General features: G+C 44.0%; 1 protein-coding gene across 3 annotated transcripts in view; it reads right to left on the bottom strand.

Annotated features, from left to right (window-relative positions):
• The window catches only part of acad8 (acyl-CoA dehydrogenase family, member 8), a 107,949-nt gene that overhangs the window by 79,434 nt on the left and 10,106 nt on the right, over positions 1-18,409 (bottom strand). For all 3 annotated transcript variants that reach the window (XM_059957135.1, XM_059957134.1, XM_059957133.1), the window contains exon 2: positions 2,709-2,809. In XM_059957135.1, coding sequence (XP_059813118.1) covers positions 2,709-2,809 — 101 coding nt within the window. The remainder of the gene's footprint in view (positions 1-2,708; positions 2,810-18,409) is intronic.

Here is an 18,409-nt window from a genome sequence, read left to right as displayed (position 1 = left end):
ATGAGATTTTCAGCCACACAGATGGTCCTGAGTACATCCAACTCCAGTTCCTTGACCCAGTATGTCAGGAGCCTCAGCTGGTTGTACATCCTGCAGGTATAGTCATCAGAGAGACTGAGAGGTTTCCTGACTTCGCTCATCTTGCAGGAAGAGCATTCTACTACCAAGAATAACAACTTCTGTGTTACTGCCTTCAGAGACCCTAGGACTTGAACAAAAAGCTTCCTTAGTACTCCAGCATAGTTAGATCAAGGCAGTGGAAGGTTCTAGAATCTTTTTTTGTTTTGCTTCCCCTCCTGCCCCCTCCCCTCCCCAAACCCCTTTAAACTATTCCTGGAATAGTTTAAGTGGAATTGGAATTTCCATAAGCACTTGCTTTATTACTTCAGCAGAAGACCAACTTCCAATATAGGATCAGAATATTCTGACAATGCTCCCTAGTTTTCATTGCCCAAATAATTGACGCAAGACCCCCAAAGCAAGCGTTCTTTATCGAGTGTGACACAGCAGAGTTCTTCAATGCTAATTTGGTTTAAAAGTTTTCCTAGGTTGGTGGGGGGTGCGCGATCTTCACCTTCTCTGTGGCTTCCACATGTTCACAACATGGAGACTCTAGACGCTGCCCTTCTGAGTAGCTCCTACACCATTTCAAGCAGTCACAATCCCGGAGTTCTCAGAAGAGCTAACTGCCTCATGAGAGGATCTTACTGTGCTGCAGCTTAATGCAGAGTGCTAATTTGGTCCCGAAAGAGTACTAGGTTTGCAGAATGATGTCTTTTACTCATTTATTTTTCTACATCCTGGCACCAATGGCAAAACCTGCATTACCACCCATCCTAACTGCCCTCGAGTGGGAGAAGATACAGCAGTAATTGGGGAAAAATTATCATTGAAAGGGAAATGGATTATTGCAATTAGGTCTGATCCTGTTAAAGAGGCAAGAAATCCCCATAGCTAAGGAAAAATCAAAAGTGAATAAAATCTATGGGTTTTTATAAAGTATGGACAAGGACACTGCTGTTAGGACAGCAACTTAAGATGCAGAATAAATGTGGTAGGAAATAGAAGAAATGTTAAAGGAATGATGCAGCAAAAGAAAGTCTGGTGAGAATTGTCAGGGGCAAGACAGGAAACAATGTGCAAGTACATAGAAAGCCGTAAACTACAATATCAATGCAGCAAATTATGAAGAGGGGGACAGTGAGGTGCAAGGAGATATTCCTTTCAGGAGTAGAGTGATGTAATGGATGCTGTCCGAGTACTGTGAGAGCAGTATGAAGAAACATGCAAGCAGAGATTGAAAAACTATGTCAGGGTGAAAAAAGCCAAAGAAAGAACAGAAGGTGATAGTGCAGAGCAGGGTACAACATGTTAGGTAAGAAACAGTTTATGATAATACCTCAAAATCCTTGAGGTTCAGGTTGTTAGCCCACTTCTTGAATCACTCTTGCCTTCCTGATGAAGGCACTGGCAGAATTTAGATCCAAAGAGCAAAGGGGAGCAGCAGTATGGAAACCTGCCTGCTGCCCTTGTCCTTCCAGTGCTAGATGTTCTATAGTAACCGGGACTAGTTACTGCAGTGGTGTAAGCTGAAGCTACTGTACACCCAGTGGTAGGGTTGTGAGGAGGTAACAACCCAAGCAGACTGCTTTGCCCATCATCGCAACACAACTTGACCAAACGTCACATTAGGAGCAACGTACAAAACGTTGGAGGAACTCTCAAGCTGGAATGTCAACTGTCCATTTCTCTCATTAGACGCTGCTTCAGCCGCTAAGTTCCTCCAGATTTTTGTGTGTTGCTCCCCCACTACCTTTTGTGTTTCTAATGTAGTATCAGGAGACCAGGCAAAAGTACGGTCAATCAGAGGCAATAGAAGTCAAGAGAAAAAAACAATTCCTCCATCATACAATGTTGTGCTAAACCAATTAAGCTCATGATGCTTCATAAAACTAATTCTTTCTGCCTGCACATAACCCACATCCCTATCTTTGCATATTCATACATCTATCTAATAGCACCTTAAACACCTATTGTATCTGCCTCCACCAGCACCCATTCTAGACACCCACCACTCCATGTAAAAGAACTTGTTTTGCACACTTCATTTGAACTTTCCCCTCTCAGTTTAAATGCATGCCATCTAGTACTTTGAATCTGGGATAACTACTCAAGCTGTCTACTGAATCTATATTTCCATAATCTTATAAACTTCTATCAGGTCACTCCTCAGGCCTTCATCGCCCCACAGAAAAGAACTACAGTTTGCCTACCTGAGGTACCTTATCGAATGCCTTACTAAAACTCGTGTAGATAACACGGCTTTACCTTCATTGACCCCCTTTGTCACATCTTCTATCCTGAAGAATCCATTCCAAAAGCTTCCCTGGCACTGACATGAGACACATCTAATTTCCTCAATTACTCCTATTTTGCTTCCTGAACGAAGTAATATTAGTTACTCACCAGTCCTCTGGGGCTTTGGCTAGGGTGGACACAAAGATGTTGGGCAATGCACAAAGTGCTGGAGGAACTCAACAGGGCAGGCAGCAATATGGAGGGGAATAAACAGTCGACATTTCGAGCTTCTTATTTCTTTCCACCTTCCCCCTCACCTGGTTTCACTTATCACCTGCCTGCTTGTATTCTTCTGGATGGACTTTCCCAAAGTTGTAAAAAAAAACACCACAAAAAACAAATCAGTTTACCTTCTGATCCCACTCTATCATGTGTGGCACCATTTCACTCGAAGCAAATCCAAAGGCAACCTTCTGAAACTCCTTCTGTTCATCTGAGAGGCCCACAGAGGCTGCCAAAGAAAAAAAGTACATAAAGCAACAGTCTTCGATACACAGTCCTACAGCACAGGAGAATATGCAGCTCATCACTCAGTTTTGAACATTTCTCTCATTCTTTCTTGCTCCAAGGACTCTCATGGCCTTATTCTGCCTTAAATAAGAAAGACAAATCAATTTTGTTTGAGTGAAATGTCCCAAGGTACATGCTGGGAGGAGAACTAGGCATATCGAACAGCGAGCACTCAACTGAGTAAAGTTACAACAGAAGACCAGGTTTGTGCTATCCAAGATAAATCCTACAATCAACAAATCAAATTGGAGTTCCACAGTCTTACAACATCTAGCTACAAATTGTTTTGCATCACTAAACAACTCCAAGAATATCCTTACTCTTAACAATGGTGAAGACCAGCATGGTGATGTTCAATCATTTTAACTAGAAGTGGCAAACAGTTGAAACAGTGGTTTCATGGATATTATTTAAGTGAATCAATTAGTCTGAAGTGCCCATCAGTGCCCAGTCTGACCAACCTGACTGTCGATCAGACCAGAGAGCTGGTGAATACTGTTTCTAGGTCAGAAAAAGAGGTGGCAGTGCCTCCCACTGCCAGTGCTGGTGACCCGCGGATGTACACAACAGCATTGTCAAGGGGTTGGCAATGCAATATGTTAGTGGACACAGGCATTGGTATCGATAACTGACCTACCCTTGCCAACAACTTGGATAGGCTATTTATATTACAGGAGCAGGAGGAAAAACAGTAAAAGCAGAAAGAAGTGAGTCGTAGATATCTGAAATTGGCGGGGTGCAGCTTCCAGTGTATTTCTGGGTACGTCCAAATAATGTCCTTGGAATAGACATCCTAAGGGAAGCAGGGGCCATTATAGATTCAGGAAAGGGAGAAATAATATGGACAAGTCAGGGGCAGTGAACACGGACAACTAATAGAATACACAACCTGGCTAGCATAGTTGCTGCTGCCCCAATCATCAGAGACTAGAGCCAGGATGGTGTCAGGGGGTTTCTTTGTCAGCAGTTCCCAGCAGTGTGGGCTAGAACGCAAGCAAGACTGTGGGTGAGTAAAGATGAACCCAGTTAAAATAGATGGTGAACACAAAGTATACTGCCGATGCTGAGGTCAAATCAACATGTACAAACAAGCTGGATGAACTCAGCAGGTCGGGCAGCATCCATTGAAATGAGCAGTCAACGTTTCGGGCTGAGACCCTTCGTCAGGACAGAAGTTGACTGCTCCTTTCAACGGATGCTGCCTGACCTGCTGAGTTCATCCAGCTTGCTTGTACGTGTCAAAATAGATGGTGACCTGCATAAACCTAATAAGCAGCATTCTATAAAAACTGACGCACTGTCCAGGGTATAGTGAAGGAACTAAAACACCAGGGATACTCAGAGAGACTGCGGCAACTACGAGCTCACCTATATGGCCAGGAAAGAAGCCCAATAGGTCATACTGGTTAACAAACAACCCTTAATAAGACCATGCCAAGATTGCATCCCATTGTGACAAGCCCTATAACAATTCTGAATGGCCTGTCTCCAGAACATAAAGTTTTTTCAGTTTTTTTGGATTTTGGGGGCTCCCTTTAGTACCTGAATCACCTCCATCTTAGGTGGGCAGCAATATACATGGGCCAGTCTCCCCCAGAGATTCCACAATAGTTCAGTCATTTTTCATAAAATCATGGGGTAGACTTTGGAAAAGTTCAATTTAACACCCAACCAGTCGACACGCTTATAATATGCAGATAATCTACTAATCTCTTTGGAAGATGTAGCAGGTCATTTTGCGTTCGATGTCGCTAACTCTGAGCCTCCGACGCAGAACACCTGGGCAGGTGCGGGCACGACCCATAGGGAGTAATGGGTTGAAAGGGTCAGGGTCCTCAGGGCGGGCCACATGGATCCCAGAGAAGTAGGAAAACAAGACAAACCAGGCAGAACAGGTAAAGAGCCAGTTGCAGAGCAAACAAACCAGGTACAGAGCAGGTTAAATCAGCTTCAGAGCAGGCAAGGAGCAAAACAACCACCCCAACTAGGCTCAGTCCCCGAGCACCTTATAAACACCTGCCCCCAATAGGTGACAGGTGTACCTCCTTAAGCCAAGATGATACAATGGCTCTGTGTGACAGGAGGGCTGGCTGCAAGGCCCGGAGTCCAGAGTACGCGAATCAGAGCAAGACCCGGAAAGCGGGCTTCGGACCGGGCCCTAACACCCTTATCTAAGAAAGGATGTCCTGATATTGGAAAAGGTTCAAAGGAGGTTCACAAAAATGATTTTGGGATTGAAAGACTTATCATATGAGGAACATTTTATGGCTCTTGACCTCTACTCACTGGAATGACAGGGGCTTCGTTAAAACCTTCAAATGTTGAAAGGCCTAGATAGAGTGGAGGTGGAGAGGATGAGGGAGTCAAAGACCAGAGGGCGCAACCTCAGAATGGAGATGAGCAAGAATTTCTTTAGTCAGAGGCTGGTGAATCTGTGGAATTCATTGCCACAAGTGGTGAATCTGTAGAATTTGTTGTCGTGAGGAAGGTAGGGCAAGTCATATAATTGAACCAATCAAATGAATTGAGTCGTGTTGTGTTACAAAGTTCAAAGTAAATTTTTATAGATGCACCGTAGAAAGCATTCTTCTGTGGTGCGTCACAACCTGGTATGGAAGTGGTCCTGTCCAAGACTGGAAGAAGCTGCAGAAGATCGTGAACACAGCCCAGCACATCAGACAAACCAATCTTCCGTCCTTGGACTCACTTTACACCGCACGCTGTCGGAGCAGTGCTGCCAGGATAATCAACGACACGACCCACCCAGCCAACACACTTTTTATCCCTCTTCCCTCCGGAAGAAGGTTCAAGAGCATGAAGATTCGTACGGCCAGATTTGGGAACAGCTTCTTTCCAACGGTGATAAGACTGCTGAACGGATCCTGACCCGGATCTGGGCCGTACCTTCCAAATATCTGGACCTATCTCTTGGTTTTATTATGATTTATAATTTAAATTTTTATTATATTTACTATTGATTTGTACTCCAGAGAGCGCGAAGCACAGAATCAAATATCGCTGTGATGATAGCATGCTGTAGTTTGTTTGGTGACAATAAAGTAATAATAATAATAATTTAACTTTGTTACGTGTTCAGGCAACAATAAATATATGAGTTTGGCAAGGGTTTCTTATAACAAACAACACGTTTATTAAACACAGAAAACAAACCCCCAAAAGTAAACAAACACTACCGTAACCGGAAACAGCTGCTGAGCGGCTGTTCAAACAGTTCTTTAAAGTGATATTCCAAAAACAGTTCTTCAAAGTGGTATTGCCAAAAGTTCGATATGCTCACAGTCCATAAAAAAAAAAGGAGAGACTTTATAGGACGATTTAGGTTCTCTTTCACGTCGCTTGCTTCGATCCCCGACGTCGAACTTCTCACGAAGAATTCACAAAACAGAACGGCTTAAAGGCACTGACCTTTCCTTCTCCACTACCTTCAATCCTTTCTAGTTAAACCTAGGGATTAACACGAAGATAGTCAACGAAATCCTTCCAAATAAGGATCAAACAAAGGTCACCCCCGTTTCACCGTAGAAAGCAATTCTCCTCGATCTTTAACTTCCAACTTCCAATCTTCACTCTCCACTGTCTCGAACTAACAGGATCGTGAAGAACCTGCTGGCAATGACGTCTTAAACTTTAGGCATTAAATAAAAACTTCATCCTTCAACTAAACTGCGTCATCACTTAAAACACACAGTGGCATGAAGTCAACCTGGCAAATCCAGCCACGAACTGCCCCTCCTCACAGGGTGGGGTCTACCTTTTATAACCTGTAAAAAAAACCCGTCACATGATCTCTACTGGCGCGAAAATGACGTCATTCCACCATCACAAGACCATCACCTCAAGACCAGTATAGCTTCAATCCCAGTCACATGACAAGGGCACCACTGTCATGTGTCACGAGTACGTAACAACTTAATTATTGTTTATTGCAATGTACTGCTGCCGCATAGCAACAAATTTCATGCCATGTGCTGGTGATATTAAACCTGCTTCTGATTCTGATTCTGTTTCTATGGTTATCAAGTTTGTTTGACATGTGAAATATCCCAATTTAAATCTTGGCAGAAACACTGTTGATTTATCTTTTTGGGTAATGTAGAAGTTAATGTAAGACTATTATATTGCAGATGGCACAGACTCACTTCCACTGCAGTCTGTAATGCCAAGAGTTTGTACATTCTCCCCATGATTGCATGGGTTTCAGATTCCTCCCACATTCCAAAAGCACGCGGGTTAGCAAGTTAATTGGCCACATGGGTGTAATTGGGTTTTGCAGGCTCATTGGGTCGGAAGGGCCTGTTACCGTGTTGTATCTCTAAAAAAAACGGCAGTGAAGAGAAAAAGTCACACAAATCCAGAGTAGGACAAAAAAAGTCCATAGTATTCTGTTGCTCCCTGCATACACAATATTCAATGCTGACACCATCTATTTATTGATTAGTTTGAAACAATTTTATTGAAATATTAATTTACTTGATGAAAAGGCACTTTCTATTTCAAGGGCTCAATGTCAACTTATCTTGGCAAAAAAGTGCATGCTGGTGGGTACCCCAGTGTTTGAGATAATAGTAGTAGTAGTGATCACTTGGGTCAAATATGATGTTCTCCTAAGGAGTAGTTCATTGGTGAGATCTCAAGAGGCTGATTGGGGAATCACATATTCTGGTGTAATGTGGGCAAGAGCAACTGGTGGCTGTCATTCGTAGTTGTCCTTTCACAGCTGCCACTTGTTCTCTGCAACACTGCCAAAGTTACTCTCATGTAGTGCAGCTCCCTCTTGAACAGATTTCCTCCAGATGAGACACTGTCAGAGAAAGGGGCATTTCTGGAAGGTGCCTGGCTTGAGGTATTATGAGCAGAACATCTCCCCCAGACTCTCTGCTCTTCTGTTTACCATTCAGTAGTAGGTGATCTTACTATTTTCAAGCCATGATGTCTGTTTCTTACTCCTCTCCATGATGAGGGTTTGCTAGTCTGTAAATGTCACACAAAAGCCAGGCTAGTAAGTGAGAGCTTAACCACATGCTCTTGCGGTCAGTGGTATTACTCAGTATCAACATCTCAGACTAGAAACTCAAACAAACTAGTCACAGAAGTGTTAATATGTGATTCAGTCAGCAATTTGTAAAGAATCCACACTGTGAATTTGTGCTCCTGCCATCAGGAAGGAAGTACAGAAGCACACCACCAGGCTCAGGAACTGTTATTACCCCTCAAGCATAAGGCTGTTGAACTAGAGGGGATAACTTCACTCACCCCAATACTGAACTGATTCCACGATCTATGAACTCACTCTTAGGGACTCTGGAACTCAACCAATCAATATTTATTGCTTATTTATTTAGTGATTTTATTTGTTTTGTATTTGCAGTTTGTTGTCTTTTGCATATTGGTTAACCATTTTTGTCTATTTTTTTTGATTCTATGGTGTTTCTTCATATCTACTGTGAATGCCCACAAAAAAGTGAATCTCAGAGTGGTATATGGTGATATAAATGTACCTTGATAATAACCATATATAGTCATATAACAATTATAGCATGGAAACAGGCTTTTTGTCCCTTCTAGTCCGTGCCGACGCTTACACTCACCTAGTCCCAGTGGCCCACACTCAGCCCATAACCCTCCATTCCTGTCCTGTCCATATACCTATCCAATTTTACTTTAAATGACAATACCGAACCTGCCTATACCACTTCTACTGGAAGCTCATTCCACACAGCTACCACTCTCTGAGTAAAGAAATTCCCCCTCGTGCTACCCTTAAACTTTTGCCCCCCTAACTCTGCTTGGTTAGACCAAGTCAGGTGATTTGTGATATTGACCCCAAGGAACTTAAAGTTTTTGACCTGATCCACCTGCACACCACTGATGTAGATGTGTGGTCTGCTACTCCTTCTGAAGTCAACACCCAATTCCTTCATCTTGCTGACGTTGAGGGATAGGTTATTGTCTTTGCACCATGCCACCAGGTTCTTAATTTCCTCTCTGTACTCAAACTCATCATTACCCAAGATACGTCCTACAATTATGGTGTTATCAGCAAACTTATATATTGAGTTTGATGGAAACTTGGCTACACAATCATGGGTGTACAGTGAGTACAGCAGGGGGCTGAGTACACAGCCTTGTGGGGCACCAGTGCTCAGACTGACTGTAGAGGAGAGCTTGTCCCCTATTTTTACAGCCTGGGTCCTGTCTGTGAGGAAGTTGAAAATCCAGCTGCAGATCTGAGTGCTGAGACCCAGGTTCTGGAGCTTAGGAATCAGTTTATTTGGAATGATGGTATTAAAGGCAGAGCTGTAGTCAATGAAAAGGAGCCTTACATATGCGTCTTTATTCTCCAGGTGTTCCAAGGAGGAACGTAGTGCTAGAGAGATGGCATCTGCCGTTGACCTGTTGCTCCGGTAGGCGAATTGCAAAGCGTTGAGGTTGACCGGTAGGTTACGGTTGATGTGTGCCATAACCAATCACTCAAAGCACTTCATAGCAATTGATGTTAGAGCCACAGGTCAATAGTCATTCAGGCATGCCACCTTACTCTTCTTCGGCACCGGGATTATCGTTGCCTTCTTAAAACACGAGGGGATCTTAGCCTGAAGCAAAGAGCAGTTGAAGATGTCAGCAAACACTCCAGCTAGCTCGCTTGCACAGGCCCAGAGAACCCGTCCTGGGACACCATCTGGGCCCATCACCTTCCTTGGATTTATCTTCAGGAACGTCCTCCTTGGTGACGATGTATCTCAATGCCACCAGGTCCGGTTCATCCGGAGCGGGTGGGACGCTCCTCTTCTGTTTGAATCTTGATTAGAATACCTTAAGTTCGTCAGGAAGAGAAGTGCTACAGTTATTGATATTCCCAGCCTTCTCTTTGCGCCCAGTGATCTCATTTAGACCCTACCATAGTCTACTGTCATCCCTCTGGTTAGCCTGGGCTTCCAACTTGGCTTGATATTGCCTCTTGGCGCCCTTAATGGCTTTCCGGAGTTCACACCTGGATTCCGTGTAGCGACTGATATCCCTGGACCTAAAAGCCACAGCTCTAGCCTTCAAAAGGGACTGGACATCATAATTTATCCAAGGTTTCCAGTTAGGGAATACCTGGATTGTGTTGTGAGACACACAGTCCTCTGTGCATTTCCAGATAAAGTCCATGATAGCTGAGGAATACTCACTGAGGTTAGCTGCCGAGTCCTTGAATACTAACCAGTCCACCGATTCAAAGCAGTCACAGAGGATCTCATCCGTTTCCTCTGTTCAACGCAACACTACTTTTGACACACTTTTTAAATTAAATCAGTAGTGCAAATAAATACTGAGGTAGTGTTCATGGGTTCACTGTCCATTCAGAAATCAGGTGGCAGAGGGGAAGAGCTGTTCCTGAATCGTTGAGTGTGTGCCTTCAGGCTCCTGTACCTCCTCCTTGATGGTAGCAAAGAGAAGAGGGCATGTCCTGGGTGATGGGGGTCCTGAATGATGGACGCCACATTTTTGAGACACTGCTCCTGGATGCTGGGAAGACTTGTGCCCATGATGGTGCTGACTGTGTTTACAACTCTCTGCAGCTTACTTTGATCCTGTGTAGTGCCCCCCCCCCCATACTAGACTGTGATGCAGCCAATTAGAATGCTTAGCACAGTACATCTGTAGAAATTTGAGAGTGTCTTTGGTGACATACTAAATCTCCATAAACTCTTAATGATGAATGCTGGCTTCATTGTAACTGCATCCATATGTTGGGCCCAGGATAGATCCTCAGAGATGCTAACACTCAGGAACTCTTTCCACTTCTGATCCCGCAATGGGGATTGGTGTGAGTTCCCTTGCCATACTCCTTCTGAAGTCCAAAATCATTTCTTTGGTCTTAGTGATTTTGACTGCAATGTTGTTGCTGTGACACCACTCAACCAGCTGATCTAGCTCACTCCTGTACGCCTTCTTGTCACCACCTGAAATTCTGCCAACAATAGTTGTGTTCTCAGCAAATTTAGAAATAGCACTTAGAAATGGAAGAAGTTATAGTAGAGGCTTTGGGTGCTAATTTACCAAAATTTGCTGAAATCTGGGCAAGTCCTGGCAAATTGGAAGATGGCAAAGGTCACGCCACTGTTCAAAGAAGGATGTAGGCAAAAGGCAGGTAACTATAGACCAGTTACTACATCTGTAGTTGGGAAAATACTTGAAGCAATCATTAAAGAAGTGGCTCCATTGGGCAGACACAGCATGGATTCAGCAAAGGCAGGTCCTGTTTGACAAACTCACTGGAGCTCTTTGAGGATATAATGAGGACAGTGGATAGAGAGGAACAGATGGACATTATTTACTTGGATTTCCAGAAGACATTCGATAAGGTGGCACATAAAAGACTTATCCATAAAATAAGGATGCACAGAGTTGGGGGTGACAGAAAGCAGAGAGTTGGGATACATGGGTGTTTATGCTGAGAACTGCATTGATGACGTTGACTGGAATGTCTTTCATGACGAGGATATCTCCGGGTTCCATTGGAGTATAAAAATATTATGGAGTATAAAACTTGTATTATTTGCTGTGTAACCAAAACTATGTAGTCAGTTTGCTATGCATGTACCCAAGATGAAATGCTAGGAATGTAGAAGACAATGGTGTGTTAATATATGTTAATGAGAGATAGCTAAGAGATGTAGTCAGCTTTGAAGTTTGCTATTTGCTATGCATGTATCCAATTGAATGTAGAAGACAATGGTGTGGTAATGAGAGGTAGCTAAGAGATGTTTTGCTTTGAACTTGTTTGCTGTGTAACCAAAACTATGCAGTCAGCCTTGATGTAGATTATGTAGTTTGAACTTGCTATTTGCTATGCATGTACCCAATTTAGTAGGAGAATGAAATCTTAAGAATGTAGAAGACAATGGTGTGTTGGTGAGAGACCGCTTGGAGATGTGGATTGGAACATGATTAAGTCAATGGGACGTACGTGTGAAACTGGACCAGGATTTTGCTATAAAAAATGCCGTGTCCGAGGATCGGTGGGCAATCAGCGACTAGCTCAATGACTGTCTCAGCTTTGATTTGCAAATTAAAGTTTAACCCTTCTTGAAGAATCTTCTGCGTCTCCTGGTCATTTGTGAGGCACGAAAACCACGACAGTTCACGGATGGAGTCATGTGCTTCATACAGAAGTGTATCGACGATGTTGACCCCCAAAAGTTGGTCAGGTACTTCCCGAACCAGAAACCCTGGATCAATAATTCCGTGCAAGCAGCACTTACTGCGCGACATAGAGCTTACATTGCCAGCAATCAGCAGGAGCTCAAGAAAAGCAGCTATGATCTGCACAAAGCTATCAAGGCTGTGAAACAACAATGTGGGGACAAGACTGAGTCAATATTCACAATGAATAGCAGGCATGATTTGTGGCGAGGGCTGCATGCCATCGTAGACTTCAAAGCCAAATGTTGTGGTGCCGCCAACATCGCGGCCTCTCTCAATCGCTTTTACGCTCAATTCAATGTCGCTAACTCTGAGCCTCCAAGGAAATCAAAGCCCTGACAGCTGTGTGTGAAATGATGGAAGGTGAGAAAGTAGACATCTATACTGATTCGGCATATGCCCATGGAGTATGCCATTTGTTTGGGGCAGTGTGGAAGCAGAGAGGTTTTAAAAAACTAATGGAGATCCCATACAACATTGTCAGCAAATTCTAGACTTAATAAAAGCCATAATTAAACCCAAAGCATTGGCTATAGTAAAATGCCAGGCACATAAAAAGGGAAATGATGTAATAACAAAGGGAAATCAAGCTGCGGACGAGGCAGCCAGAAAAGCGTCTGGGTGTACGTCAGCTGTCATTGCCCCCCAGGTAAGCCTAACTCCAGAACTGGAGGTAAAGGACCTAATTGAAATACAAGGTAAGGCAACTTTGGCAGAACAAACAATGTGGAGAAAAAGGGGGGGCAAGCAGAACCCGGAAGGCTTGTGGAGCACAGAAGACGGTTTGTTGGTAGTGCCCACCCCTCTACTGATGATTCTGATTTCAGAAGCGCATGGGATTAACCATTGTGCAAGGGGGGGGGAAGTAATAAAGAAAATAAAGAAGGATGGTTTTTGGTCACCTTATTTACAGGCTTCAGTGAACTTTGTCTTGTCACAGTGCGAGGTATGCGCACAGAATAATGTTCAGAAGGGAATTACAACCCCAATAGGTCACATTCCTGTACCTGAAGGACCATTTAAACATCTAGTGATCGATTACGTAGACATGATAAAGACAGTGAGAGGGAAAAGATACATGCTGGCAGTAACTGATCGATTTAGCAGATGGGTGGAGGCGGTACCTTCAAGAGATCAAGGGGCAAGGACAGTGGTAAAATTTCTGACAAATGAAGTGATCCCAAGGTTTGGAATACCTACAGAAGTTAGCTCAGACAATGGTTCAGCTTTTATCCAGAAAATGGTCAGATTGGTACTACAAGCGCTGAGGATACAGCAAAGATTTGGATGTGTATACCACCCTCTGTCGCAGGGCATGGTAGAGAGAATTAATGGAACCCTGAAAGCCAAACTAAACAAAATTTTTGCAGACACTAAGCTTAATTGGGTCGATGCTTTACCATTAGCATTGATGAGTTACTGCATGCAAACTAATCGAATGACATGCCTGACACCGCATGAGATGCTCACTGGGAGGCCCATGCCAGTGCCCCAGTGTAAAGGGCCGTATAAGGGACCTAGTTTGGAACAATTGGAAATAGAATTGAAACAATACATGCAGCAACTAACTATGATACACAGGTCTATTTATGCCCAGGAAAAACAGAAAGAGCCGGAGACCATACAAGGGGAAGGACCGATCAAACCAGGAGACCAGGTTTACGTGTGAATTTTTTGGAGAAAGTGGAACGAGCCAAGAAGGGAAGGACCCTTTACGGTGACCAAGGCATCACCCACCGCAGTTCAGGTAGAAGGACACTTCACCTGGTACCATCTGAACCATTGCACGAGGGCAGTCCTGCAAGGGCAATCAGGTGAGGTGTCCGAGGTAAGTGATGCGGAAGAGCAGTTAGCAGGAGACAGACGGGGGAAGAAGAAGCTGACACTGCACCGCAGGAGTTTGATCAATTAGTAAGGGAAATTTTTGATTCTGAGGACGGGCCTGAAGACCCTCAGGATGTGGTGGTGGATAGTAGGGCTTCTTCAGATAATGGGGATGAGCTGGGAATGAGAGTCGTGTCCCTGGGGACAGAGCACCCACATACTCCAGTGCAGACTTGGGAACCATTAGTGTGGCAGATAGGGAATGGGACTGGTAACCTACAGAAAAGAAGTAAGAGGAGCACGACACTTACCTCCTCACCATGGTTAAAGACATGTACTAATCAGTGGTATCAATGGCAGGAATGATGAAGAGACAGAATTGTTACCTGTGCTCAAGGGAAAGCCCCACTCAGCATGTAGTTCCCATGCCTTATAACTCCTCCACTTGCACGCGGTGGTGAAGGGAGCACAGGGAACAATGCGAACGATGGTGTTCAGGTCCGGTTAGGGCTTGTCACAGGAGGATTTGTGTTAACACAGATCCTTGTTATCGAAACTGTTTGAACAATGCACCCATGTACCCATATTGGTGTATGCTATATCAGGCGTCCTCGCAGTTTGACCAAAACAAGCTTGTCTATCACTGTACTTATAGCAGACCCTGGGCTATAAATAAAAGAAGCCAGACACCTACACTGCAACAGCTTATAAGGCAGGACCATCTGAATTATGAATGTTTCATGCGGGTGGGCACTCACCCGGTTGGCCACTTCCGAGGCAACTGCACTCAAACTTGGGATATAACCCCAGTTAAAAGACACTTGACGGGTTCCCCTCCTCTTGAGGGTGCAATGGACTCTCAGCCTATCCCATTAGCAGACACTTGGTGGCTGTGTGGACAGGAAGGAGGTCGGAGATCTACGCTCCCCCTCAGGTGGGAAGGAACATGTACGCGTGTCATGCTGCTTCAGGAAGTTATAATGTCCCCTGAAGTACAGTCCAACGCTAACTTCCCTGAGCAGCGGACTCTGCTACGGCAGAAGAGAAAATATGACCCGGACCCGACAATCCGGATTGACAGTATAGGGCAGCCGAAAGGTATACCTAACAAATTCAAGGCACGAAATGAGATTGCTGCAGGCTGGGAAGCTATCATACCTGTGATAGGGTAAGCAAAAATGTTGAATGGATAAACTATATATACTACAATCAACAGAGATTCATCAACTACACCGATGATGCACTGGAGGCCTTAGGGCAACAGCTGGATGCAACTAGCAGGATGGCGTGGCAAAACAGACAGGTACTGGATTGGCATTTGGCAGAAAAAGGGTGTGTGTGTATGTAATGTTTGGAGAACAATGCTGCACTTTCATACCAAACAATACTAGCCCAGAAGGGTCTTTCACCAGAGCAATGAATAAATTAAAGCATCTGCGGGCAGAGGTCAAACAGAATGCAGGATTTGAACATCAGTTTTTTGATTGGTTAGAAAGTAGACTCAGAGGATGGGGAGCATGGCTGACTAAAATAGCAATAACTGTCAGTATTGTATTGTTGAGCTGTGCGCTTGTGCTGTGCTGTTTTCTTCCTTGTCTCAAATCTCTTGTAGTGCGTGCTGCAACCAAACAATTTCCGATGCTCGTGGCAATTACTGAAGCAAGCTTAGTGGAGAAAGAAACACCGAAAATGTATCGTTACAGCCTACAACACCTACAGGATGAACAAGAGCAAAACGACAGTGTGGGAGTAGATTGTAAGGGCTTCTGAGTCTTTTTCCCGTCTCAGGTACAAAGGGACAGGTTTTTGGCTCAGCGGCCCAGGGTAACAGGGAGAGAATACTTTGAGGTCTTGGCACAGAAAATTATAGTTTAACCCGAGATTTGGGAATAAGTGCTTGAGTTTATTGGGGCTTTTGTGCACGGACTCTTAGTCTTCTTTCTCTGTGTGAAAGGGGGGATAAAAGTTGTATTATTTGCTGTGTAACCAAAACTATGTAGTCAGTTTGCTGTGCATGTATCCAAGATGAAATCTTAGGAATGTAGAAGACAATGGTGTGTTAATGAGAGGTAGCTAAGAGATGTAGATTAGAACTGTACGTGTAGTACGTTTGAAACTGGACCAGGAGATTGCTATAAAAAAATGCTGTGTCCATAGATCGGTGGGCAATCAGCGACTAGCTCAATGACTGTCTCAGCTTTGATTTGCAAATTAAAGTTTAACCCTTCTTGAAGTCTCTTATGCATCTCCTAATCGTTTGTGGGGCACGAGAAACCACGACACTCCGCCATTTCATCATGGCTGATTCATTTCCCTCTCAGCCTCAGTCTTCTGCCTTCTTCCCATAACCTTTGACACCCTGATTAATCAAGAGCCTATCATCCATTGCCTTAAATACATCTAATGACCTGGATTGTGGAGGCATTAGTAATGATCTTTTAAGAACCAGATTCTGGCATGGTTCTGAGGCACTGAAAAATTGCAAATGTCATTCCACTCTTCAAGAAGGGAGCGAGGCAAAAGAAAGGAAATTATAGGCCAGTTAGCCTGACCTCAGTGGTTGGCAAGATGTTGGAGTTGATTGTTAAGGATGTGGTTTTGCGGTACTTGGAGGCACATGATTAAAAAAAAAGCCAAATAAGCCAAATTACAAGCTGCTCTACAAAGCCATCTTGTAAGTAATCTACAGATTCTCTCTCTTGGGATACAGCACCAACCTGATTTTCCCAATCTCCCTGCATATTGGAATCTCCCATGGCTATTGCAACATTGCCTTTTTGGCATGGTTTTTCTTTGTCCCATTATAATTTGTTGACCATATCCTTACTACTGTTTGGGAGGGGGTTCTGTAAACAACTCCCATCAGGGTCTTTTTACACTTGCAGTTCCACAATGATTCAACATCTCTCACCCTATGTCACCCCCTTTGATTTTATTTTTTACCAGCAGTCACCCCATCCCCTGCCTACCTGCCTGTCCTTTTGATACGCTATACATCCTTGGACATTAAGCTTCCAGCTAAAATCTTCTTTCAGCTACAGTCCAGTAATGCTCATAACATCATACCTGCCAATCTGTAACTGTGCTACAAATACATCTATCTCATTCTGTATACAGCCCACATTCAAATGTAACACCTTCAGTCTTGTATTTGCTCTTTTCGACTTTGTCTACCTTTTACATTGCATACTATTAATTTACTCATCCTGTTGATTGCGATTTTGCCCTATCATCAGCCTTTCTTTGCTAGGAGTCTCACTACACACTGCCTCTGTTTGTAAACCAACTACCTCACCTTCCGCACTACCATTTTCGTTCCCATCCCCCTGCCCAATTAGATTAAATCCTCCAAAACAACTCTAGTCAACCTGTCCACAAAGATATTGTTCCTCTCAAGGTTAGGAGTAACCTGTCTCTTTTGGACAGGTCGTACAGTACCTTCCCCAGAAGAGATCCCAATGATCTATCTACCTGAACCCCTGCCCCCTGCACCAGTTCCTCAGCCACACATTCACCTGCCAAATCATCCTATTCTTACCCTCACTGGTGTGTGGCACAGGCAGCAACCCATTGATTACTACCCTGCAGCAAGTTCTCAGCTTTCTATCTAGCTCCCTAAAATCTCTCTTCAGGAACTCCTCACCTTGTCTACCGATGTCATTGGTGCCAATATGTATCAAGACTTCTGGCTGCTCAATCTCGCCCACCTGATCCAAGATATCCCTGACTCTGGCACCTGGTTGGCAAGATGGTTTCCCCATCTTCTCCTGACAGTCACCAGATACCCGTCTACCCGTCTCCTGCAATCTAGGGCTGACTACCTCCCTGTTATTGATGTTCCTGTTCGCACCAGGCAGCATTTTTGTCGTTTCTGCAGCATTTGTTAGGTTTTTTTTTTATATATAAACGAGGCCAAGTTGCTGCTTGACACTCAACTCAGCACGGATGGGAAACATGCAAGGAGCTGGCCGGATTTGAAGTCAGGACCATTTGCTTCGAAGTCCAATGCTGATGCCATTATACCTAACTATCTCTCCATAGCTAGGTGTGTCTGGTGCTGATTTGGTTATCTGGGAGGCTGGAGGTCTCCCACAATTGCAGTATCTCACCCACAGAAAAAAAAACACTGCCCCTGGAGTCATTCTCACTGCATTAACTGTACCCTAACAGACAAGGAATGAAAAACTAGAGCTAGAGTTTTATCAGATTAAACTCCATCTCCACCTTCAATCATCTTTGCCATCCAATTCAAACTTAACTTGCCCCCACAAAGTCATACTAACTGTCCATAATTAGACCATGTTTTCCTAAATGCTCAAAAATCTCATCCATAAGAACCTTCTCCAGTAGCTTCATTACCAGTCTATAGTTTCCAAGATTATCCCTATTGCCCTTCTGGAAGAAAGAAACAACATTAGCTACTTGTCAGTTCTCCAGGACTTTGCCTGTGGCTAGAGGTGACACAAAAATCTTGGTTAAGGTCTGAGCAATCTTGTTTCTTACCTCT

Source organism: Hypanus sabinus, chromosome X2 (assembly GCF_030144855.1).
Source record: "Hypanus sabinus isolate sHypSab1 chromosome X2, sHypSab1.hap1, whole genome shotgun sequence".
NCBI classification, from domain to species: domain Eukaryota; kingdom Metazoa; phylum Chordata; class Chondrichthyes; order Myliobatiformes; family Dasyatidae; genus Hypanus; species Hypanus sabinus.
The sequence above is the reverse complement of the archived record's forward strand: the minus strand, read 5'-3'. Positions and strand labels throughout refer to the sequence as shown.